The sequence below is a fragment of the Sinocyclocheilus grahami genome, unplaced genomic scaffold (genome assembly GCF_001515645.1).
Source record: "Sinocyclocheilus grahami isolate Dianchi unplaced genomic scaffold, SAMN03320097.WGS_v1.1 scaffold429.1, whole genome shotgun sequence".
In the NCBI taxonomy this organism is placed as follows: domain Eukaryota; kingdom Metazoa; phylum Chordata; class Actinopteri; order Cypriniformes; family Cyprinidae; genus Sinocyclocheilus; species Sinocyclocheilus grahami.
Window position 1 is genome coordinate 250752 of NW_015505608.1, and position 26304 is coordinate 277055.

A 26304-nucleotide genomic window follows, 5' to 3' on the forward strand; every position below is an offset into this window, starting at 1 on the left:
TTCCGGGAGACGGAACATCAGGGGGATTTTTGGGGGGGGGGGGGTTAGTTAATCTGTTGCCATGTAAATGGCCCCCCCCCTCAACCTGTCTGATGACCTCACACCCTATTAGATGTGTGTGTGTAGTTTTTTTTTTGAAAAGTGGATTTTCCTAATCTTTATGAGTTACTGAAATACGAGCGACTCCGCATGGCAGCAATTTGTGTTTGTGTGCGTCCAGTCCACAGTGTTTTATTGTAGTTGCTTCTTGTGTAAATGTTAGTTTAATTTTTCTTCAAAATGAATGTAAAAACAACCCTGTCACTTTTGCGAGGTGCCGTTCCTTCGACATGCTCGGCTTCAGATGGATGTGTCCTATTTCTTCTCGCTGCTGCGGCTGCCATGCCTTGACAGTGTAGCAGGGTCTGATGAGGACATTTGCACACACACTCGCACACTTTCCTTTGGGTTCCTTCATCTTTGAACTCACACAGGCCCTTCTTGTTCTGAGTGTCAGAAAAAAGGAGCGAGAGCGAGAGGAACTTCAGCTGTCTGAGGGAGTGAAAGACTCACTCAAGGGGAATGCAGAGCAGGTTACTCCAGCGACTGAGCTCAACTCCAACTCTCGCTTTATCTCCCCCTTCTTTCTCTCCATATTTCATCTACCGCTCACCCCCACCGTGACCATACATACACACACACACACACACACACACACACACCACCCTCTGTCTGTCTCTCTCCTCCGCAGGGCAGTGTCTGTGAGCTGATGCCCGTTTCTCTGTGCAGATGTGATGGGAAACAGCTGTTGCATTTCTCTGCTCGCTCTCTTCTTTTTCTCTTCTCCCTCCTCCTGTTCCACCCCTCCTTACTCCTGGAAATAACAGGGTGATGAGGGTGACTCCCAGCGTCCGGATCTGCTGTGGCTGATCAATCACAGATAAACGGAGTTCCTTCACTGATCTGCTCTGGAATGTGTCAACCGCTGTGTTTGAGATGAAGCAGATGATGATAACCTTCTGGTTTCCCATCATCTTGGCTTTTCTTTTCCAAGTTTTGTTGTATACACACTTAAAAATAAAGGTGCTTCACGATGCCATAGAATAACCTTTTTGTCTAAATGGTTCCATAAAGAACCTTTAACATCTGAAGAACCTTTCTGTTTCACAAAAGGTTCTTTGTGGCGAAAGAAGGTTCTTCAGATTATAAAAAGGTAAGAAAGAGATGGTTCTTTAAAGAACCTTTGACTGAATGGTTATTTGTGGACCCAAAACTTTTGAAGCACCTTTATTTTTAAGAGTGTACTTCTCCTTTAGGGGTCGGAGTCTTTCGGCATCTCATGTTTGAATCTAAAGTTGAACCATTTTGAATATCGTGATCTAGTTGGTAAATGTGCCAATTTTTGTGGATCGATTCAGAATCCTTAATGAAAGAATAATGATTTATTGATTAATCATTTTGGTATCCATCTGGTCACTTGTCTCCTTACCTTCTCCTTTCTCAGGTGCTAAATGATAGCAGTCTCATCTTTTTCTCAACTCTTGCTCATTTCTTGAAAGTGTTAACTTTGATAACCATCTTGTTCTTTTCTTATGTCTTATTACTTCTCATACTATTCTCAAGTTGTTTCTTCTGTCCAGTGTTAAAGTGATAGTAGTTTCATTCTCATCTCTTTTCATCTCATGTTGTGTTCTCTTCTCATCTGTTTCTCCTTCTCATCTCGTCTCCTTACTGTTTCTCTTCACTCCTTTCTCAGGTGTTAAAATGATAACCGTCTCATCTCTGCTCTCCCTCTCTCTCTCCTCTCTCCTGCAGATCCTGTCATTTCCAGCAGGTAATTAGTTAGACACCACTGCTGGAGTGTGTGAGGGCATTTGTGTGTGCCTGTGTGCGTTTGTAATTAGCCGTGTCTCTGATGTGCGAGTGTGTACGTGTGATGTGAAGAAAATCCAGGATGATCCGTTCCTAATCAAAAGTGGTGGCAAATCTCTGCCGCCTCAGCCTAATCTCCTTCACATCCTTTAAAAGGAGACGCCGGCAGCCAACTCATTTAACCGCTTAATATTCTATGTGTGTGTGTGTTTCCTTTAGCCCCTCTCGTACATGTCATATTTAGCTCTGATGATCTGCTTAATGTATATTGTACCTCTGTTAGATTTTCCCAGAAGTCAACAACGCGGATGCATGTATTCATGCAATCAGCCCCCTGTTCTTTCCTTCTATTTTATTCTGGTTATCCCCCCACCATTCTTCTCTCTCCCTCTCTCTCTCTCTCTTTCTCTCTCTCTCTCTGTCACCTTCTTTGAAGATCAGTGTAATTATAGAGAGCTAGTTTAATTAATGGGGGGGTGTTAGATCATGTGCGTGTGCTATCAGCAGATGTGTGGCAGGTGTGACTGATCTCTTGATTGATTTCCTCTTTTATTGTTCGATCGACATGACACATGCTGATAAAGGCAGAGGATTCACATTTAATTTTTCACAAGACAAACCTCTGTGCAAATATTATCAAGAGAAACATTATCGACATTTTTGAAACAGGGAATCATTTCTGTCGGTCACTGTGATGGAGTAGATGTTAAACCTGAACCCGAACCGAATATGTGTGTGTGTGTCTCCATCCCTCGGCGGCACTGAGGCTCATAGGAAAGCAATATAGATTTGTGTTTCGGATATTACCGTCTCTATATTCCTCTGCTGTAAATCAGCAAGATTTATTTGTAATGATGATGATGGTTTATAACCAAATGAGCTTTATAGTTTACCACACACGCCATTGTGCATAAAATTAACATTTTCATGTATCAAATGTTATTTGATAAAATAACGTTTTGACATCTCTGAAAGGAGCTCTTCTGCTTTGGATTTATCAATAATAAAAATATAAGGTAAAAAAATTGAACATCTCGGAGCATAATGGAATTTCTGTGGCTCATGAATGTTAATTCATTAACATTCCGGGTGAAGTGCTAAGATTACCTAACAACGTCATTGTGAGCTAATTACTAGTTATGAATTCGCCATATAGTGATGTTATCTAGATCTCGTTTCAACACTGCTACACCCAAGTGGTGAAATGCTTGGTTAATGTGTTCAGTGGAACGTGTCTCAGCCTAGTAAATGCAGTGCTGTCTGTCCACAAACACGGCTCACCCTACCTGGCCCCTCATTCTCCTCAGAAGGGCTGTTTTGTGTCTGTGTGCTTTGCTAACAGTGGCCATTTAGCTCCTTTGAGCCGAGTGTTTACTGACTCTCAGTGTGTTTACAGATGCTGTAATGAATGTATGTTTAGAAAGCGTGCTGTGAATGCGTCTGAGGCAGTCTGTGGACTTTGATCCGTGCCCCGTACTCTAAACAGTCCTGGCTGACACTTTATAATACTTGAATTTATTGTGTTTACAAATATAACACTATTATGTGTGATGCGCTACTTGTTAAAAAGCAACAAGCAAGAAAGGCATCTATTGCGTGTGAATCTGACACACAACGTGATATTTTGTCAGTTGTTTGGTTTTGTTTCTATGGTGTTGTGCATTTGATGTGCACGTGTTTTGATTGGCTGTCCACATTCAATATGAACAGATTAATTTCTTGTCGCTGGAAACTTGTCACATTGTACCTGTTAAGGACATGGTGTAATACTGTGCATGTTTAAATAGTAAGTTCAGATTTCTAAATCACAAGTTCTCAATTCGGTTTGGTTTGAATCCAGTTCTAGTTAGACATGATTCAATTCTGATTCATTTGGGGCTGTATTTAAGTAATAATAGACATTTTTCACTCTTCATTAAGTTGGAAAATTATTATTAGTATATGTGGAATTATTATAAAACTATAAACTCATGAACACTTCAGTTAGAAAGTCTGAGTAGATTTTTTTGATTGTCACTTTCGCCTTTTACGATTAGACGGAACAGAACTGACAGGAAGCGAAGTGGGAGAGAGATAGGGGGCGGGATCAGGAAAGATCCTAGATTTGGGATTCGAACTTGGGACACCTGTAGCGCAATGGCACTGTATTTCAGCGCGCTGCCCGCAAGGCTATCGACGCTGACGTCTGTGAGTTTTTTTTAACGTTGAATTGAATGTAGTACAATGTACAGAACAAATTCATTCAAGTCATTCTTGAATGGTGCAACACTGGTTGTTGATTCACTAAAATAATTGTTTCTTGTTTGTTGTCCACAAGGACAACTTGATAGAAATACATGCTATTATTTTTGCAGTCACAGCCTTTTTATCTCGTATTCAATTTAAACTTAAATCTACATGAACTACTGAACTGTTATTGTATAATATGAATCTTGAAGGTTATTGTAAGGACTAACCAAGTTATGTGAATATTTATTTACTTGCTTGCTTACTGATGTTACATTCATAAAACCTAACAAAAAAACTAAGTACAAGAGAGTAAGACAAAACAAAAGCCGTTCTGCCTCCTGGCAGCCAGGTCCTTGATCAGCTCTTCAGAGGATTGTTAGGTAAACGCTAGCCTGCTGTGAGCTCGTATTGTACCCGATTGAAGCCTAGTATAATGTGATTGGCTGCGGTCTCTTAGCTATGGCTGGAGATTGTGCTATCTCTTTACTTTTACCCAGAAGCGACTACCCGAACGGGTTCCCTCCTTCTGGAAAATACAGGAATCCAATTACACACCACACACAGACGAAGACGCGTGCATTTGTATGTGTGTAGGGGAACAGAAGTAAGTTTAATTATCCATTTGTTCAAACGCTAGTCACATGATCCTTTACATATCACTTATGTTTGCATTATGTACATGATGAGCACTGAAAGGAGGAAGTTTATTACATTTAAGTTATTTATGACTTTTAGATGCATAACATCTGCTTTGAATGTGGTTTGGGCTAAGAGCAAATGTGTTTTGTAAGCTCGCTAGATTTTTAATATCAATACTATTGAATAATATAGAAAAAGAGTGCTTCAGATGTCATTTAAAAAGCTCTTCTGGGACATTTTATCCCCACTAGGAAAGCAAAACCTGTTTTTCCACACACACCATTTTCCAGATTACCTTTGAGCTCTGTGTGCGTGTGTGTTGAAACATTCGGTGTGGTCCATGTGTCAAGTGTGTTTGGTTTTCGTTGTCTCTAATCTTAAGGATTTTTTTGTGAGCACAAAACAAACCGCAATCATTCGTCTCCTTATCTCGGCTCATTTGATTGGTCACCTCTGGCCAGTAACATTCACGATACACTGATAATTGATGGCTGTTACAAGCCCAGAATATGTGCAAGCGAAGGCTCGACGTGTCCAGCAAAACGAGGAATGACTGTAGTGATGCACAAACTGTCACACTCCTAATCGACAACGAGAAGCCCATGATTTATTTGAGTGAAACACTCCTCTTTCAGTCCTTGCAAAAACATCTTGTTATTCTTGTCTCTCTCTGTCTTGGTCGTAAGTGGCAGATGAATAATTTAGCCTGTAGGATGGAAGTCCCTTCGCCCTGGTCATGTGTCACTCCTCTCAATCTGTGTGTGTGTTGCACGTGTTTGTACAAAGAGGCAAATAGCTGATGATTTGTGCTTCATTTCAAGCTGCACATGGCCCTCATTCTTTCTCTCAGGCCTCATTAGCTCATAATTGTGAGTGTGTGTGTGTGTGTGTGTGTGTGGTAAAAGTGAACGGGGTTGCTTGATATGAAAATATCTGGTCAAAATGATAACACGCCATTGAAATGTTTGAATGCTGATTCTGAAGGGCATCTGTTCCAGACACATGGCTGTGTACGAATTCCCGTATTTGCATACTAGTCAATGGTAGATGTATTTCTTTGAACTTTGACATATGCTAAAAATAATTTACCTAGGTGTTAGCAATTTACAAGCACAATTTAAAGAGATAATTGACCCAAAAATGAAAATCATCTCATCATTTACTCATTATCATGTTGTTCAAAAAATGCATGGCTTTCTTCTTTGGAGCATAATACATACAATGGAAGCCAGTGTAATCTGTTTGGTTACCAACGTTCTTCAAAATATCTTCTTTTGTGTCATACAGTCATAGATTTGGAATAACATGAGGGTGAGTAAATAATGACAGAAACCTATTGCACTTAGACTCGAAACAAGCAGATTGACTTCTCTACTGTTTTTGTTAAACTTTTTAATCTGATGGCTTCTCTGCTCCTGCGGCCTCATGGGATAGCAAAGTGTCCACTGGTTGCACTTTGGCTTCAGAATCTCCGCAGATGCAGCAGGTCATCTGGGGATTGTTTACCGACTGTTTCATGAATACTGAGTATTCGGACATCTGAGATCTCGGTCATTTGACATACTGCGATTTGCATACTGCTTTTTTTTTTGGTTCATTAACTTCATTAAAACAAAATGCATTTACCTAAGAAGGAAGAATGTAAGCTATTATGCAATAAACACTGCTGTACTTGGATTTGGTAAGATCTTATCTAATGTTTTTAAACAGTTCTGCTTAATATTTTTGTAAAAACCTGTGATACTTTTTTCAGCAATCTTTTTATAAATAGAAAGTTCAAAAGCAATAGAAAGTTTAACGGCATTTTTTTTAAACTGGAAACTATGTAACAATAAAAAAGTCATTATTGTTACTTTTGATCAATTTAATGCAGTCCTTGCTGAATAAAAGTCTAAATTTCTACAAATTGTACTGACATTTTTTTAAAATGGTAATGTATCTGGTTTTAAAGAGTTAGTTCACCCAAAAATTCTGTCATTAATAACTCACCCCCATGTGGTTCCAAACCCCTAAGACCTCCGTTCATCTTCAGAACACAAATTAAGATATTTTTGATGGAATCTGAGAGCTCTCTGACCTTCCATAGACAGCAAGGATATTACCACGATCAATGCGCAGAAACGTAGCAAGAACATCGGTAAAGCAGTCCATCAGGGGTTCAACCGTATAGAATACTTTTTGTGCGCAAAGAAAACAATAATGACAGAATTTAGTCAAAAATATTGTTCAAAAATATCTTCATTTGTGTTCCGAAGATGAATGAAGGTTTTACGGGTTTGGTACGGCATGAGGTTGAGTAATTAACGACAGAATTTTCATTTTTGGGGGAACTAACCCTTTAAGTAAAAAAAAAAACGAGAACAAAAAACAAAAAAAAAATACAAGAAAATTAATTTTGCACTATATGGTAAACCATGGTTTGAATTCAACCTGGATCTTTGTGCTAAGGTTCCTCTCATTCCCAGATTTTCGATCTCCGTTCTGCTGTCACTATCAATAAAAAGTGGCAAAAAGTCCCCAAAAACAGAAGGTACAGTTTCACACTTGGAGACATCTGCGTAAGCACATAAATAAACATGTTTACTGTACGTGCAAAAACATGCACGGCCGTGCTCCCCACGGACCCCCTCCAGCTGTTCATCTCCGTCTGTTCCCACCCCTCAGTCTTTATTCCTCTCTCTGCTCACATCAGCTGTGTCATGAATGTTTCTCATTCAACCACGGGACATCTCCATTTTCCTGCTTACCACGCATTTACTCCGGTTATGTGTGAGTGATAATAAGCTCTGGCTCTGCGGATAGAACCTGTATGCTCCGTCATCTGTCCTTGCGATATAAAATGAAGGTCTACTCACACACACACACACACACACTCAATTGGTAGTCACAGTGCGTCGTCTCCCATCTTAACTCTCATTCTGGGCACTCGTCTGTCACTGTCTGCACTGGACTAAACCGTTTTTCTCCCAGAATGGAAGGATGAGGAGCAGAAGCAGGGCCAGATTTAAGACAGCGGTGTTCCGTGTGTGTGTGTGTGTGACATGATGATAGGTGACAGGCCTCCGAATGGTGGTGTGTGATTTACATAAACACCCTCGGAGTGTGTGTGTGTGGCATGTCACCTGCAGGCGGCAAGCACAGAGAAACATGCTTGACACACAGCCTCTGTCTCTCATTCTGTTTTACATGCTGCTTTGGACCTTAATCCATGGAGCTGTCATTTTTTGTTTTATATTAATGGAAACAAAGTTGATGTATAGACAAACTGTCTTTTTATTGGGTGGTTTATCATTCAGCTCAGGGGTTTTCAAAAGAAGAACCCCGAATACAACAGTCCTCTTGAGTGGGATACCCTTCCTAAATTTAGTAAATGAAAAACTTTTTTTTATTATTATTTTTTATTTTTTTACCATTTCTTTCTTTTTTTATTTTTAATTTAACTTTTTTTATTTTACTGTATTTGTATTGTTATACTTATTTTTTACATTTACATTTTTATTTCATTGTAATTTTTACATTTCATTTTATTCTTTACATAATTATTTTTTTTACATATATTTCTTATATTTTACAGTTTTCTCTGAACTTTTCCTCTAAACCCAGTTCAGATGATTGAGAAAAAAAAACACGAAAACTAGATGTGACAATGGACCTGAAGATCACCTATGCAGGATATATATTGTATGATACAAGGGACCGTACGTCTATCCCTTTACAACCTTTTCATTTGTGAGAAAATTGCCATCTACGCTGACTGAGGTGGTTTGTATCTCTCCTGTGCTTTGTTTATTATTAAATCTCTCTATCTTCTGCCCCCTTCCCACATTTAGATTCTCCTTTCCATTTACACACCGTGCTGCTGTATGTTGAGGTGAGAAGTGAATGTGTTTAGTGTTCTGATGGACTGCTGACTCGCTTTACACATCGGTGTAATGACCTATCCTCACTCCCCATCCAGAGAGAGAATGAGAGAGGGAGATTTTCAATAACGGCTCAGCGGTGCTAAACGCAGGCTCAGAAGTAATGCACACACATGCCCCCCTCGGCACAGACTGAGCACCTGCGAGACTATTGGAAAAAATGCTTCCATTTTTCTAATTAAATGTATAGTTTTATTAATACAAATGTATTTTTTATACAAATTATATTTTCAGCATCACAATTTGGGTGAAGAGAGAATGTCTAAGTATTAAGTTTGTACTTCCACACTTATTTTAAAGCTGCATGAACTCACAAGTTTGTGTAAAATCCTGATGATCATGTTCTCCAGAGCATGTTGAGCTTCAACGAAAGAAGACAAAGAGTCACATTATCAATATCACAAATTGGTTTGTGACCTAGAATTTTTGAATCCCATATTTTCAATATGGACTTTTGAATGCCACTGTCTGTTCCTGATAAAACTAATAAGGAAACAATTCAGAGTTCCCATAAACCTTGTTTACTATTTCAAGCTTCCTCTTGCTTCCTTTTTCTTTCCCTCTAAACGTCACAGTTTTGATGAGGCAGTGTTTTCTCGTTCGTGAGTTTCAGTCTTTTCAGCTGGTTAGCAGACAAACTGGTCAAACTAGTTTTATACCAACATACTGTACGCTCTCAGGAAAAAAGGTGACATTGGGGCGGTACCCTTTGAAAAAGGTACAACTTTGTATTTTATTTACCCCTAACAGGAGCATATTAGTACACTGAGCATACATATTAGTATCTAAAGCAGGGGTGTCAAACTCAGTTCCTGGAGGCCCACAGCCCTGCAGAGTTTAGATTCAACCCCAATTAAACACACCTGGTCCAGCTAATCAAGTCCTTCAGGCTCAGTTGAAAGCTACATTGTTTTTGTGTTGGAACTAAACTGCAGGGCTGCGGACCTCCAGGAACTGAGTTTGACACCTCTGATCTAAAGTGTACATATCAGTACCTAAATGGTACATATTAGTACGATTTAAAAGGGCTCCACCCAAGGAACAGCTTTTGATAGGTTTTTTTATATACCTGTTTGACTTGTGGTCACAATAACAAAATTTTGCATGCTAAAAAGGTTGATTGTTTGTTGTCAGTAGTGTATCAATGTATGAAGCTCACAGCACACATTGAGTTCACATAATCAACCCGATGTGAAATCTGCGCAAATCTGATGCAAATTCGTGATTGCACAGATTATTTTTTTTAAGCTTTATTTATGGGCTTTTTATTCCTTTATTATTCAGATTGACTGTTGAGAAATGAAAGGAAAGCATTGGGTAGAGAGAGGGGAGCGGTATTGACATAGGACCTCCAGACAGTAATCAAACTCGGGTCGCCGTGAACACAGTTGCGTTGTATATGTGCACTCGTTGAATGTGTTCTGTCAGGATGGTGGTGGATGATGAATGTTTCGTGGTGAGAGCGAGCTGAATGTTTTTTTCATAGATACTTTCACACATGCTTGCACACACACATTCACATTTAGATTCGCACCCTCTCACAACCCGGCTGAGATCAGAAACACTGGCCTACTTGCTGTTTTGTTGTAACCTCATTTATCATTTCTTATTTCGCCATCCCTGAACTCTTAGACTGCGCTGGTACGTGCTGAATTTCTCTCTGGCGCGTTCAGCGAGGTGGTCGCGGGTCACCTGAATTTATCCGGACAGAAGTGAAGGTTGTTTCCTGTTCTCATGGCCTTTTCTCGTTCTCTTTCCAGGAGCGTTGGCTCAGCGCGTGAGGGTGGAGCCAGAAGTCGTGTCATATCCTGGTCAGGCAGTGACACTGCGATGCCAGTTTCCGAACCCAGGCGAAACCCAGCTCACTCAGGTCTGAAATCAACTGTTTCCTGCCAACCCAATGTACAAGAGTTTGTAGAAATAACTTGTTCGCTGGGGTCGTAGCAAAAACTTTCTGAAAGCATTTGATGTGCTGGAAGTGTTGGTCATCATCCAAATGAATTTTGGATTTGTTTTCTTTGGCATGCAGGTGTCATGGATCTTTGAACGGACTGACACAGAGCGAACCAACATTGCAGTTTTCCATCCAAGCTTTGGGGTAAATTACCCAACAAAATCCCCTGTAGCAGGACGTGTCAGATTTATATTAGATCCGCCCACTTTGGACAACCCATCCATTCAGATCAGCAATGTGAAGATGACCGATGAGGGCCGATATATCTGTGAATATGCCACCTACCCCTCTGGCAACGAACAGGGCGTCACTTCGCTGGTCATGCTGGGTGAGTATGAGTTTGTGCAAAGTCCCTTTCAAGGAAAGTCCGTTCACTCGGTCGCCATATTTGCAACGCCTCCGGGCAGCTCAAACAAGACCAAGTCCTATCTAAATGAATGGGGAATCCTGAAATCTCAAAAATTGCTTGCTGAACTTGCGATTTAAATTACATATTTCAAATCAGCAACAAAATCTGAAATGAGCAGCCCCATGAATGTTGTTTCTTATGCTCAAATAGAGTTTAAAAAGCTTATTTTTCAGGCTAGACCAGCCAATGTGCATGCATAGTTCCAACGCGCTTATGACTGTGCATGCCCATCGGCTGGTCCAGCCTCAGGTTTCTATGGGAACCGGAGCTTCTAACGGCCGCTGCAGTGACGCAATGACTTTACCAATCAACGATTGGGTCTTTCATTTAGAAGGCGGGACTAGGCAGGAATATTGCGTGTTGCAGTTTCTTCCATTCATAATTATAGGAGTGAACTGTCTTTGTATTTCTATAGTTTGCAAATTGTTTATTGGAGAACAAGACATGGAATATTTTTTCTTAAAAAAAAAAAGAATATTTTTTTATATCCAGTTATTGAAAAGATGTGTAAAAAACAAAAGTTTTTTTACATGATTAATTGAAATATGTACATTTTCCTAATAAAATACAGAAAAATAGGAAAGGAACATTTAAATCCAACTAATTCCAATCCAAATAAAAATGTATTTTAAAAATCCAAATAATTTTTTAATAAATAAATCAACAAAATCAGGAGGAGAATTGGGCATTTTTATATCTGATTATTTGCAGCACTAATTGACATATAACATTATTTTAAATAAAATACTGGGGAAAATGGCTATTTTTACAAATAATCAAAATTGTAAAAAAATAATTGACAACTTTTTTTTTTTTTTTTAATGGGGGGGGGGGGGGGGGGGGGGGGTGTAGGAGACTGAAACGATAAGTGACAGCTTGGATCAAATATGAAAATATTTGTCAGTTGCAGCATTAGTCTGTTTTAAAGAATATGTGTGTACTCAGACTCGCGCTCACATCTGTGTCTGTTTGCGGGGCTTAAAGGGGATTTATAAATGGTATTGTCAGATCAATTGTGCTGCTGTTAATGTGTGTGAAATGTGGCAGTAACCTTGGCTGGGCTCTCGTTCACTTGCCCCCTCCCTCCTCTCTCTCCCTGCTATTGATCTGCCTGCTTATCATGCTGAGAGGACGTCGCTTCCCTGTCGTTCCCCGTCTCCCCTGCTTTTCTCCTTTCCCTCTCTTTGATGTCTTTCTCAGAGCGAAACATGAGTACAATGTGAGCGCTGTGCTAGCGTGTGGCAGGACAAGCCGAGCTGTGATCTTCCCGTCTCCACTTCCTCCCCTCCTCCTCTCATCTTCCTTTACCCTCCTTCACATTATAGCATCAAATAAAGGTCAGACTCTCTCTCTTTCCCACAGCTAAACCAAAGAACATAGCTACAACTGTCACAGTTACCGCCGGCAAAACCTCAGTCATCGTGGCACGCTGTGAATCATCCAATGGCCGTCCTGCAGCGACCATTTCTTGGTCCACAACGCTTAACGGAAATGTGACGATGCCGATCACAACGGACAATCCGGATAATACGGTCAGCGTCCAGAGTGCCTACATGCTGGCTCCGCAACCGTCGGATAATGGCAAAGACATCAGCTGCGTGGTGTCACACCGTACCATGCCCCAACCCGAGACCTTCCCGATGAAACTTGTTGTTGAATGTAAGATTTCAACCAGGCCATTAAATACACCAGAAACTACTGATCCAAATGCTGTTATGCTTAGCATTTCCTGTTGCTATAGCTGAGAATTGCTTTAGTGAGTCATGTCTCTATTGGTCCTGGCCGGTAATGTGTCTACACAATATGCCAGACATTAGTAACGGCCATCAAGCAAATTACCCTGAGGCTTTACAGTGCTGCTTGGACCAGAAACACAAAATAAGGGTCAATGAGGTCATTATGGAGTCAGCTGATCAATGTTTGATTTGTCCAAGACTTCAGTGGCTCAAAGCTAAACTCATTCATAAAGGGTAGTTGTTCGATCCACCTATTTACTCTGTCTTTTTCTTTCTGTCAGATCTTCCTCAGGTGCAGATCAAAGGGTATGATAATAACTGGTACAGGGGTCAGACAAGTGCATTTTTGACCTGTCAGGCAGATGGAAACCCTGTCCCCACCACCGTCACCTGGAAAACGTGAGCGTTTCTTTTCACTTTCAGTTCAGATTTTTCTTTCCCATTAGCCAGGTTTACACTAGATTTTCAGGCCACATTTTACCATATTTTAAAGATAGTTAAAGACTTCATTGGGTAAAATGTCCAGTCTTTGATTGCTTCATGCAGGGTTTTCCAGTCCTGCTCCTGCAGGCCCACTTTCCTGCATAGTTTGGCTCCAAAACAACTGCCGGCAATTTTCTAGTGTTCCTGACTGGTTCAGGTGTGTTCAACGTTGTCCAATCCTGCTTCTGGATGGCTGCCTTCTAGCCGAATTTAGCTCCAATCCTAATTAAACACACCTGAACCAGCTAATCTTAAGTTTTCAGGATAGCTAGAAGCTTCCAGGCAAATGTGTTGGGGCAGATCGAAGTTAAACACAGGACACTTGCCCTCCCGGAGCAGAATAGGAAAATGAATTATGGAGGTTTTGGCAGTCTGAAATTTTGCATGCAGTTTGATGGCTGAATTTATGAAAGTCAAAGGGATGATTGGGACCAAAGTCTTGGCTACGCTGTGTATCATTGATGTCGCCACAGTGTGCCTTGGCATTTACTCAAAAATCTCACTGGGATCATATTGTACAGTCTGACAAACAGCAATTGTAAAATACTGTAAAAATGGAAGTGTGCATTCGGCTTAAGATAATGACAATAAACCACCTATTGTCCTTTGATGAAGCCTCTGATGCAAATTGCACACACAAATGGAAAGTGCGTTCTGAATCTGGCGCCCTTTATTCTGATTGGCTGGCTTTGACACAAGTTCTGAGAGCAAGGACCCTCATCTAAACGCCATAAAAACATAAAATGTGAGTCAGATGGCGTCTTTTAAGTGGGCAGTTCTTGGCCAGAATAAGCTACAAAGTGGACCAGACTTTATGCTAGTAGTCAATAGGTCTTTTAAGCTTTGTTTCTATCAGAAACACTGTGCTAATGTTGTCTGGTTTTTGTCCCTCAGTTTGTCTGGACTGATGCCTGAAACGGTGCAGGTGCAGGAAAACCGGCTCGCTGTGCAGAAAGTGGATGACGCCATCAACACCACCTTCATCTGTGAGGTCAGAAACAGTTTGGGATACGGCAGAGATCAGGTCACCGTCTTCGTGAGGGGTGAGTCTGTCTATATAGTATTTTATTATAGGTTCCTCACACATTTTCACTGGGGTAAGTGTTAGGTGGTGACGGGCAGCTGTTGGAAAAATGAGACCTAATTTCAGACAAGCAAGGGGTTATAGTTCAGACATAAGGCAGTTTGTTGGCACTTTTCTTGTCTGTATGTGTTTTGTTCGTCATTCTATTTGTCCTCAAGATCACCCCGCATGCACCCCGATCATCCCTCAGCCTTCAGCTGTTACTGACTCACTGGTGGCATATTTTACTTTAGTCTGAGACTTTCTTGATCTGGTAAAACATGTCTGAAAATACGACACATTTCCCATAGAATTCTGAAGGATGTTTTCTAAAGAGAGGAGTGTGTGAGTGTTTTCTGTTTAAGTTATAGGTTTTCACAAAAATTTTGAAAATTAGTTAGATGTTTCATGCATGCTGTAAAGGCGATTTCACAACACAAGCTATGCACAAGTTTATGTTGTGTATATAGCTTATTCTCACACATTGGGTCTGTACATTTTTTTTCATGCTTTTATGCTCACCAAGGCCACAGTCAGTTAAAATAGTAATATTGTTAAATAGTATTATATAAAATATAATTTATTCCTGTAATGGCACAACTGAATTTTCAGCAGACATTACTCCAGTCTTCAGTGTTACATGTTCCTTCAGAAATCAATTTAATCAATGTTGAGAACAGTTTTGCTATTTAATATTTTGTTTAAATCATGATATATTATGATCCTTTGATGAATAGAATGTTTAAAGGAGCAGCATTAATTTGAAAAATAAATCTTTTGTAACACTTAATGAATTTATTGCATCCTTGCAGGATAAATATTAGGTATTAAAGTATAGTAAATATGAGTTTCTTAAAAAAAAAAAAACACCTTTTGAACAGATATGTTTGAGTAAGCTACTGCACCCTCTGCTATAATGGTTCACTATCAGGTTTTTACACAGCATAATATGATTGGATTATATAAATCAATTGTATTCTTTCTACATTTCTATTAAAACAAGAGTTTATATTTTTTCCATCATATTTTCATCCATCCATTTGATCCATCTGGTCTTTATTGACAAAATCAATTAATTTTAGGCATTCTTTTTTGATTGCATTAAGATTTAAAAAAAAATTTTGACCATCATCACTGATGTTCAGATGGGTGTGGGTTGGATTTGTGACCCCTGGTTAACTCCTCCTGCCTGTCCCAGAGTTTCATGACTAAAGCGAGCGCCACAGTACGTTTGATGGCCGTCAGGGGATGCAAAATTGTCCTCTCCAAGCTTTTTCTGGCCCGTTCTGATGTCCTGTGACAGGCTGATGGAATAAAATATATCCACATGGTTGACTGTAGGGACTGAGCTGCTTTAGTGCTGAGCAAGACAAATAGCTCTTAGGTAATGTGGAGGAAAGGTGCTTTTCTCTCACAACTTGGGTTTTAAAAGCCTTCTACCTTTCTCCATTCCCCTTCGCTTTCCCCTCTCTCTCTTGCATATACGTGTCCTTGCAGATCAGTGTGGCTTGAAGGCAGATCTTTGCTCATTTGGAAAAAGTACATTCCCCTACCAAACACTAAACTGACAACATCTTGCCTTCCCTCCTCTTTTGGTTCCTCCCATATTCTCACGGAGTGAAAGCAAGAGAAAAGGACCAGCAGGAAGAGACGGAACCAAGAGAGGAGGGTGGAGCGGATGAATGCTGGTGGCATTTCTACCCCCTTGGTAACCTCCCATCGCACGTGCATCCTTTCACTCTCCTCCTCTCTTCCGCTCGCATTACTTTCATCCTCTTCGCTTCAAACTCTTTTGTTTTGTTCGCCTGAACCACTTCTGTGCCTTCCAAACCTGCTACCCACCCTCCTTCTCCAACCATCTCCTCACAAAAGAGGCTCTCGGCGAGGATAAGTCAGTCACTGCTGTTTCAGCTCCCGGCCTCTTATACTCCTGTCAAAGGAAGAGCGGAAGGGAAATGCTAATCAAGCCCGTAATGCAAAGCCAGCCTGTGCAGTGTGTGTGCGGACAAAATTTGTTGTGTTCAGTTGGTGTTTGTGGCGTGTAGTGTGAGAGTCAGGTGCAAGAGAAGATATGTTCCGTGGAGCGCCGCGGGAAGTGTTGCTTAGCCGTGAAGTGGTTCTGCTTAAGTGCAGCCGTTTTGACAGCCATGAAATGGCCACTACCTTCTCAGTCGCGTGGCTGTCTTCGCCCCAGGCAGCCATCTCCATGGTGACTAAGGTCGGCCCGCACAGATCTTGTCTCGGTGTTCCTCCTGAAAGCATGAGAGCGGTACAGAGATACCTTGGAGCGTGTTTTGTAGCTCCACCACTAGAGCCAGAGCTGGGAATCCAACTACGAATCCAAATAGTTTCTCAACACTGTGCCTCATTTTGCTCTCAAGCTAACCTAGATTCAACCCCCACTTCTCTCTCTCTTTCTCTCCTCCATCATTCATTTTCAACTCTGGAGATTCTGTCATGTTCTCCATCCAGCTATCATGGAAAAAAATCTCCTCCTCTGCTTTGTTCTGCTCTCTCTCATCCAATGGTGTGACAAAAAAAAAATGAAAAGAGAATGTGAGGCATTCAGAGAAATTTTCCCCCTCTCATCTGTCTAGAAAAGCTCAATGAGCTTCATTCATCCACTCAGCCATTCACTTAGAGTCTTTCAGAGCACTAATATGTACATTTATTAATATACTGCCAGTACTTGGAGAAAAATAAAGAGACTACATTAGTGGTAATACAATATAATTAGTGGTGTTCATGAGCCAGTATCACTTTTACTGTTGCTCATGCTTAAAAGGATAGTTCACCCAAAAAAATTTAAATTCTGTCATTAATTACTCACCCTCATGTTGTTCCAGACCTTTGTTCATCTTTGGAACACAAATTAAGACATTTTTGATGAAATCTGAGAGCTTTCTGACCCTCCATAGACAGCAATGCAACTGAAATGTTCAAGGCCCAGAAAGGTAGTAAGGACATCATTAAAATAGTCCATGTGACATTAGTGGTTCAACATTAATTTAATGAAGCTACGAGAATACTTTTTGTGCACAAAGAAAACAAAAATAACAACTTTATTCTTCTCTTCCAGTCAGTCTCCACTGCCATTCACGAGAGTATCACGACGAGTGCGTGTGCATTCCTGTGCTTGTAAACAAGCCACCGCGCATCCGGATTCTACCTCAGATTCTATGTCTATTTTAACAATGTCCTTACTACCTTTCTGGGCCTTGAAAGTGGTGGTTCCCTTGCTGTCTATGGAGGATCAGAGGGCTCTTGGATTTCATCAAAAATGTCTTAATTTCTGTTCCAAAGATGAATGAAGGTCTTATGGGTTTGGAACGACATGAGTAATTAATGACAGAATATGAATTTTTGGGTGAATTATACCTTTAAATGGATATTTCCCCCAAAACCGTTACTCTCATGTCATTGCAAACTTATGACTTATTTTCTTTTGTGAAACATAAAATATATTTTAAAGAATGTTTTTTTTTTATTTTTTTTATTTACAATGAAAGTCAATGGGGTCCAAATCAACAATGAACCCCTCTAACTTCGTATTAACATGAGGATGGGTACACAGGAATTGTATTTGAGTGAATTGATTCCTTGAAGCAACTTTTAACAGAAGTAATGGTAGATCTTTTTGTGCCATTATGTGACATACATCTGAGTGAAATGAATTATCAGGAAAAATATATAGGGCACAGACTTGTGCTGTGCATCGGTTGATACAGAAAGGGAATCAGATCTGAATGTGAGCTTGTAGTCGACTGTAAAAAAGGGGTGGGGTTTACACAGATTAAATGATTGGAGAAATCCAGCATAGGACACCAGAGAGAAGTCTGTCGTGTCACTGGAAAGTCAAGATAATACATTTTGATGGTAAAATTACAAGGTCAAACTAATTTTTAAAAATGAAATATGCATGGATGAATTGGAAAATTCAATGAATTTGAAAATTTTCACTTAATGCCGACTTTAAGCTGCCTCTTTCTTATGGGACAGAAAATTTACGTAAAATATTCCTAAATCTTTCTCGGTGGATTACAGCTTAGTCAAGCACTAGGTAATATTTATTACATTAAAAAAAAATTTTTTTTATATTGCTTATGAGTAGGGATGCACCGATATGAAAATTTTGGCCGATACCGATAACCGATTATTCTTTGTTTTTGAAAGCCGATAACCGATATGTTGGCCGATAAATCTATATCCAAATTGTTATATACTTTTTGAGAGCCTGATTACAAAAAAGGTCTCATCATTAAAAGCCACATCCCAAACACTTCAACATAAGCAGCCTAGTTTGAATGGTGTACGTTTTAAAAATATTTTTACTCTCCCATTACCAAATTTAGTCATAAAAAAGTCTTACAAATAAATAAAATTATGCATAAATAATGCAAACAAGTCACTGGACATCATTACACGTGTAAAGAATCAAAATGAATGCGCCATAGATCAATAAAACGGAATAGCCTCTGCACGGACAATAATTAAATGATTTTAATTACTAAACCATATTGTTGATGAAAATAATAAGAGAACAATACAAGTGGTTGTTGTTATTAATAATGTATCGATGATTTTGAAAAAGTAACAAATTAATACCACTGTTTTAAATAGCAGCCGTTGAGCTGCGCGTGCTGAAGCTGAAGAGCTGAATGAACATGGTAAACTGAAGCGTTTTGCTGGCAGCTTATTTAACTCAAGGAAATGCATCCTGAGATTAATATTAATACAACATAAACATAATATTACAACTTATATATGTACAAAATTATGCAGTTATTGCGTGCTATAGTCAGAATGTGTGATCCTGTTGTGGATGCGCTCTTCCCATAACAACGCGCTGAAACACGGCAACTAAACCCAAAGAATTCACAACGTTTTATTATAATAATGTTCTCATTAGAATGTTATATACATGACATTCCCAATCATAGTTATTAATGTTGTGCACTGCTGTTTGGGCTGCGTGTGCTGAGCTAAAGATGATCACCGGTAACCTGAAGCGCTCTTTTAACTTAACCAAACGCATTCTATATGAGATAAATCAGATATACATCAAATAAACACAATATTACAATGTACAATTGCACAAAAGGCTGCAAACGAACAGCGCGCATCTGAAGTGTCTCTGAAGGAAATAATGCATTATTTATCGGCTTTAAGATATCGGCCAAATTTTCTTATCAGGCCGATACCGATAACAGAAAAAATGAGCCGATATGGGCCGATACCGATATGGTGGCCGATATATCGTGCATCCCTACTTATGAGAAATTTAGAAACCACTCTGAACACCCTAGAAACCACATAACATTGTACTGAAAACAGCTCGGAACACGCTCGTGTGCCAACACCCTGGCATTGTGACAGTGGCTTCGGCATGGGCACGCACTCCTTTGTGGCTGTTTCTGAGTGTGAAATCTTCCCCTAATGAAGCCATGTAGATCTGTGGGTGTGTGTGTGTGGCCGCTATATGATCAGACTGTCATGTATAATTCAGAGGACTCGGGCAGGCAGTGAGAGATTGACTCGAAGATCAGAACAACACGCTCACTCTGACTGAAACAGTGGGAGGTAGAGGTGTATGTGTGGGAGAGAGAAGTACGCCACAGTGGGTGGCTAACGGGAACACGGCGACTGAGGCAGTCAGACATGATTGTGTTCCTGTTGTTTCTGCCGGTAGGTGTTTCTGTGCGAGATGCACAAGAAAAACCTATGACAATCAATGAAAAATGTAAGAGTTTGAGATGATGATGTTTATTTTGGGTGTTAACACATGCACTGCTCTCTTTCAGCAGTGCTAGTCACGTCTTTGCACACTAGCTTCATCTCGTACAGGCATTCGCCGGGCACTGAGGAAGAAGCTGTGTGCTGTTGTGTGTTTGAGGCTTCAAGGCCGATGCGTCTGTCTGCTGTCTCCCCTGTCAATCCCAGCCTCCTCTCTTATGCCTTCCTTCCTCTCATCCATCCGTCTATCCATCCATCAACCAGCCATTCGTCCCTTTGTCCATCATCCTCTCTTTTCTGTTTTATGTGAGGCTGCATGCTGGTGCTGTGTTTCCTTCTTTATTGTGCAGTTGTAAGTGTGAATGCTGCAAACTGGCCTTATGGAAAGCCGTTCCACTTAAGGAATTGCACAGAAATGTCACCATCCCACATGCATTCACGTGATTAAACGTATACACACACATTTGCATTTAATCACAGACTGGGTGTGAGGAACTGGATATAATTTCCCCCGGTCTCGTAAAGATCCCATGAAATCACTTAGAGAATGTTGACATATTTCCTATTGCGTGAATGATTTATTTATTTATTTTTTTTTTTTTTATGAATCTTTTAAGTAAATGGATTGTTCTTGTTTTACTTCCATGCACTAATTTTTTTGGAGGTGGGGGATGGACATACTAACCAAATACACTTTTCACTGAACGAGCCATTGTTTTGGGTCTTAAAGGGTTAGTTCACCCAAAAATGAAAATTCTGTCATTAATTACTGACCCTCGTGTTGCTTCGAAACCCGTAAGACGTTCATTCATCTTCGGAACACAATTTAAGATATTTTTGATGAAATATAAGGGCTCTCTGACCCTCCCATAGACGGCAAGGTAACTACCACGTTCAAGGTCCAAAAAAGTACCAAGATGATCGACAAAGTAGTCTGTGTGACATCAGTGGTACAACTGTACAGTTACGAAGCTACGAGAATATTTTTTTTTGTGCAAAGAAAACAAAAATAACTACTTTATTACACATTTTCGTCTCTACTGCGTCACTTTGGACGCGCGTTCACGACAGTACCATGACGCGAGCGTGTGGCGGTGCTGACCCAGATCCGGCGTAATGACGTCATGATGGTACTCTCATGAACGCGCATCGTCTTGGTACTTTTCTGGACCTTGAACGTGGTAGTTACCTTGCTGTCTATGGGAGGGTCAGAGAGCCCTCATATTTCATCAAAAATATCTTAAATTGTGTTCCGAAGATGAACGAAGGTCTTACGGGTTTCGAACAACACAAGGGTGAGTAATTAATGACAGAATTTTCATTTTTGGGTGAACTAACCCTTTAACTCTGGGAGTCTTTTAACGAGTCATCATATGAACGAACTGAATGAACTAACGCACACCGTGTGATTTACTGACCGACTGAACGAGATGGGCATGGCGTTTGTTCAGTTTGGCATGCAAGTCTTGTTCATAACAAGTAGATGAAAAGGGTTGTAAGAATTATTAATTTGTAAAATATATATACTCATTTTCTAGCAAAGGATAATACGATTTTTTGGTGTCTGTTAGTGAATTGGTTCAGTTAATTTAGACTTAAAAGATTCAAGTCACTTAAATAAATAAAAATGTCCGCCATCATAGGACATATCGAAAGACTTGTATCATTATCATGAACCATTTTTTTTTGGTACTTGATTGGACAGGAATCTGTTTAGAACATGAGGAGTAATCAATAATCGTCTGCTAAAATATAAGCTTCAAATATAATACACATGGACTATAAGCCACAAATTGGAGTTTTCAGTGGGTCTTTAAACATTTGACTTCCATTTCCTTTCCGTGAATCTAATTCTGTTTAATTCTGTTCTTCCTTTTCTCTTTTTTTTAACCTTTCTGCCTCTAGAACAACCACCTCCCCCCTCAAACGCGGGTGTGATCGCAGGCGTGATCTTCGCGTGTATTCTGGCCGTCATACTGTTAGGTGTCCTCATCTACTTCCTGGTATTCCATAATCGCCGCCAACAGCATGGTTACCGTGGCACCGGCAAGCCAGCCGGTGCTCCCTACGACTCCTTTACCCGCCTCTTTGGATCTGCCAAATCAAGCAAAAACGGCGCCGGAAACAACAACACGCCCATTTACAGAGGAGAGGTGGGGCTTAACGAGAAAACGGCCAATCAGGGCATGCACCCGGGGGGCATGGCTTTGCTCGAGACCACACACACTCACACAGCGGAGGATATCCTGCTTAGTAGAGAGATGGACGAGGTAGAAAGGAAGAAATTCGATGAATTGGAAGAAGAAGATGAGCGATATGATCATTTTGGTGGGGGCGGACCCATCCTTCAGCTCCGCCCACATGTTGATGACCTAGATGATGACATGGAGTCCCAGAGGGACGGCTCCGTGATTTCTCGGACTGCAGTCTATGTGTAAGAGGAGAGCAGAAAGAGGTTCTAGGAGGGTGTTCGTGGACCTCTTCCAGAAGGATTGAATTTCTTCCTCTTAACGAATATTAATTTTATTGTGAAAACAAATTATGGCATCAAATACCATGAGAGAAGGATTAATGGATGGATTGAGTTAATGAATGGATGAATTAATACGCTGCATATAGCACAGATTAAAACATTGAAGGATCGGATGAAGTAAATAGAGACTACTAATTACAGGACTGTCAGGCTTCCATTCCTAATTATTGCTCTGGTTGTCATGGTGACACATTCTGAGTAATACGAAACTGCAGATGTTGACACTGCGCGATATATATGACATGCACACACATGAAGTTATATATGTAAATCCACTGTGCTGTTGTGTAATACTTTTAACTTGTTCTTATTTACTATCGATCATGGTTTCACACCTAAACCGGTTTCAAACTTTGAACTGAGTTTGGGTAGAGCACATTCCTCGGCCCTACATCTCTATGGAAGCTGTCCTTGCGTATTGTGTAGATTTTGAAGAAGAGTCAAGTGTGCCCAGTGCTTTTGATCTGTTGTACACTCGGTCATGTCTAATATTAGTAACTAGCCACGCCTCTGAGGCCTTCTTTCCTGTAAATTCATCCTCACATGCTCATCTGTCTCGAGATGACGTGCACAGTTCACTCATAATACAGCACTCAGTATCTCAATCCCGTGACATGACTCACCAGTGAATCATTCGGTTTTTCGGGGCTAATCAAATCAAACATGAGTAAATGGTGTGTTCGTTCTCACTCACAATCCATTTAGTCAGGAAAAGATGAGTTCAAGCAGCGCTTTTTACAGTTTTCCCTGTACAGTTTCCTAATGCATTCAGTCATAAAACAATGTAGCAGACCGCTGTAGTAATAAAAACAGTGAGTCAGGGTCACATCCTTATTCACAGTGAACTTTAAACCCTGACGGAAAGGAAGTATTCAACTAAATTTATTGTAATATGTCACAGTTAAACTCGCGAAGGAATGGTGTGGCACATATTTAACAACATACTCAGCTGTCTCGAGATGACGTGCACAGTTCACTCATAATACAGCACTCAGTATCTCAATCCCGTGACATGACTCACCAGTGAATCATTCGGTTTTTCGGGGCTAATCAAATCAAACATGAGTAAATGGTGTGTTCGTTCTCACTCACAATCCATTTAGTCAGGAAAAGATGAGTTCAAGGCAGCGCTTTTTACCATTTTCCTTGTACAATTTCCTTATGCATTCAGTTGTAAAACAGTGTAGCAGAGTGCTGTAGCAAAAAAAAAAAAACAGCAAGTCATGGTTACATCCTTTTTCACAGTGAACTTTAAACCCTGATGGAAAGGAAGAATTTGACAATTTATTGTAATATGTTAGTTAAATTTAAAGGGATTGTGTGCCACACATGTAACACTTCACAATATTGTTCAGTTTGTTAATATTGGTTTTAGTTATCATGAACCAACAATACTTTTACAGCATTTATTAATCTAAGTTCATGGTAATTTATTAATATACTATCATTCATTATTAATGTTTGTACATAATACACTCACTAATGTTGATTTATAAACTTGAAAAGTTACAAATTTCCAAATTGGCATTATTAACCAACATTAATAAATGCTGTGGATATATTGTTATATTATATTATATTGATATAAAAGTCAGTATAATGCATTAACTATTGCTAATGAGTTAAATCTTATTGTAAAGTGTTATCAACAAATCTATATTTATAACTAACCCAAGTCCAGGGTTACCATGGCCACGCAGCTAAATATACCTCTCCTCAGACACCACAGTTTGCATCGCATACTGTTATTTCCTTGTTTTATTATCGTTCCTCTCAGCCGGTGAGATATACTGCCTTGTTTAATGGGAAATAAAATGAAGAGCTGAGTGAAAGATCGTGCGTATTGTTCGATGTTTGATGTGATTGTAAACTACTGTATGTACACATTTTATTTTTCTTAAAAATGAAAAAAATCTATACTTCTAAATGTTGTAAATACGGAGACGGGGCGAGGTGAATATCCAGGTCGAATGTTGCGCATGTCAACCACGGCTCTGTGCGTACAGTACTATATGAGAGCACATATCGCACATTTACATCCGTGATCTAGTATCAAAACACATTAACATGGGGAAGCTTTCAATGGGGTGTAGTTGGAGGGTGTGTGTGTGTGAGAGAGAGTGAGTCAGCGTGTTAAGTGGTGTCTGACTCGAGGGCAGTGAGTTATTCCTCCAGTCTCTCAGGGTCTCACACACGAACACAGTGTGATTTAAACTGGACATCACACACACCCACACATACACACACACACACACACATATTCTTTCTCCCTCTAAATCATCTGTCAAACCAACTGCCCTTGAGTCTATAAGTGTTCGTCTCTTCCGAGGGCATAGTGGGTACCGTAGTGTTGTTTTCCCTGGGCTTCTGTCTTGATTCAGTGACCCTATTAGTGCCACGTCTGGATCAATGCCGCTTAAAGAAGTTGTTCTCACCTCTGAAAGGGTGGTCAGTCTGACACGGGCCACTCCGATCCGTCTGGCACCGAATAGGCCATGGCTTCGACGCTGCCTAGTTTACATCCTGATTGAAAGGTCAGACCGCGATCAGTGAATGTGTGAGTAGAGGAAGTGAATTGGTCACTCGTGCTCTGAGAGGCAGAACGCTTTAGTTTCTCATTAGAGGAGAATGCACTGACCTTCTAGCTCAACGTCTCCTCCAGGAATTCTGTAATGAAGGAACGGATGCTTTGAGAATATTAAGGAAGTATCCTCTGCGATGGGAGACGGTTTAAGTAGCAGAGTTGAGAATATGGGATGTTGCGTTCTCCTCGATGCCGTCGTCCCTTGTCTGGTTTAGATGTTCCACAGTCCTGGTAAACACATACACACGCACATTTAAAAGCCTTAATGACTGTCACAAACCATCCCTCCTGTGTATATAGTATAAATATATAAACATGATATTCATAAGGCTAAACGGTGATGCCACATTCTTGTGTATTGTACTTCACTGTTGTGAGCATGAAGGATACATCTTTTTTTTTTTTTTTTTGGGTTAGTAATTTTTTATAATGAGGTTTAATTTTAATGCATTAGGTATCATGAAATAACCATTTTTACAGCATTTATGAATCTAATGTTAATTTATAAATATAGGCTACTATTGATTGTTCATAATACATTGGTTAATGTTAATTTATTCGACTTGAAATGTTACAAATATATTCGTAAATGCAGAAATGAACATTAACCTAAATTAATAAATGCTGTAAAAGTTAATTATTTTGTTTCTTAATGCATTAATGTTAGCATATTGAACCATATTGTAAAATGTTAATGAGTTTTATATCAATTGGTTTCACTGTTTTTTTTGTTTGTTTTTTTTTTCTCTCGTTTTTTTTAAACAATCTGTGCTTTAATTGTTTTTATTCTGAGTGATTTATTGATGCCTGTAACGTGTTTGTGCTATAAACTGTTGAGCAGCGCTCTCAAACTCTCATGGACACAGAAAACACATCTATGCTACTAAATGTTTTACCGCCTTGTGTTGCTTTTAGGTTTTATTTTAGTTGTCTGAATGTTTTCACAGTCTTTGTAATATTGTCTTTTTTTTTTATTTGGTTGCTTATTAAAGTCTTACAGATATTTGACGGTGTTCTTGGTTTGTGCTGAATGCTCTGGGGCTCAATCAAATCTCTCGTTTGGTTTTCCTGCAGTGTTTTTACAGGCTAGGTTGTGAATGTTCAGCTGTGTGTGTGTGTGTGTGTGTGTGTGTGTGTGTGTGTGTGTGTGTGTGTTGATAAGACACCTGT

At 39.9% G+C, this 26304-nt stretch overlaps 1 protein-coding gene across 1 annotated transcript in view; it reads left to right on the top strand.

Annotated features, from left to right (window-relative positions):
* Positions 1-23473, top strand: part of LOC107551686 (nectin-2) — a 38814-nt gene extending 15341 nt beyond the window's left edge. The window contains exons 2-7 of the mRNA XM_016233389.1: positions 10400-10509; positions 10669-10921; positions 12365-12661; positions 13020-13137; positions 14116-14264; positions 21923-23473. Of these exons, the coding sequence (XP_016088875.1) occupies positions 10400-10509; positions 10669-10921; positions 12365-12661; positions 13020-13137; positions 14116-14264; positions 21923-22455 (1460 nt within the window). The 3' untranslated portion in view covers positions 22456-23473. The remainder of the gene's footprint in view (positions 1-10399; positions 10510-10668; positions 10922-12364; positions 12662-13019; positions 13138-14115; positions 14265-21922) is intronic.
* Positions 23474-26304: the final 2831 nt, after the last annotated feature.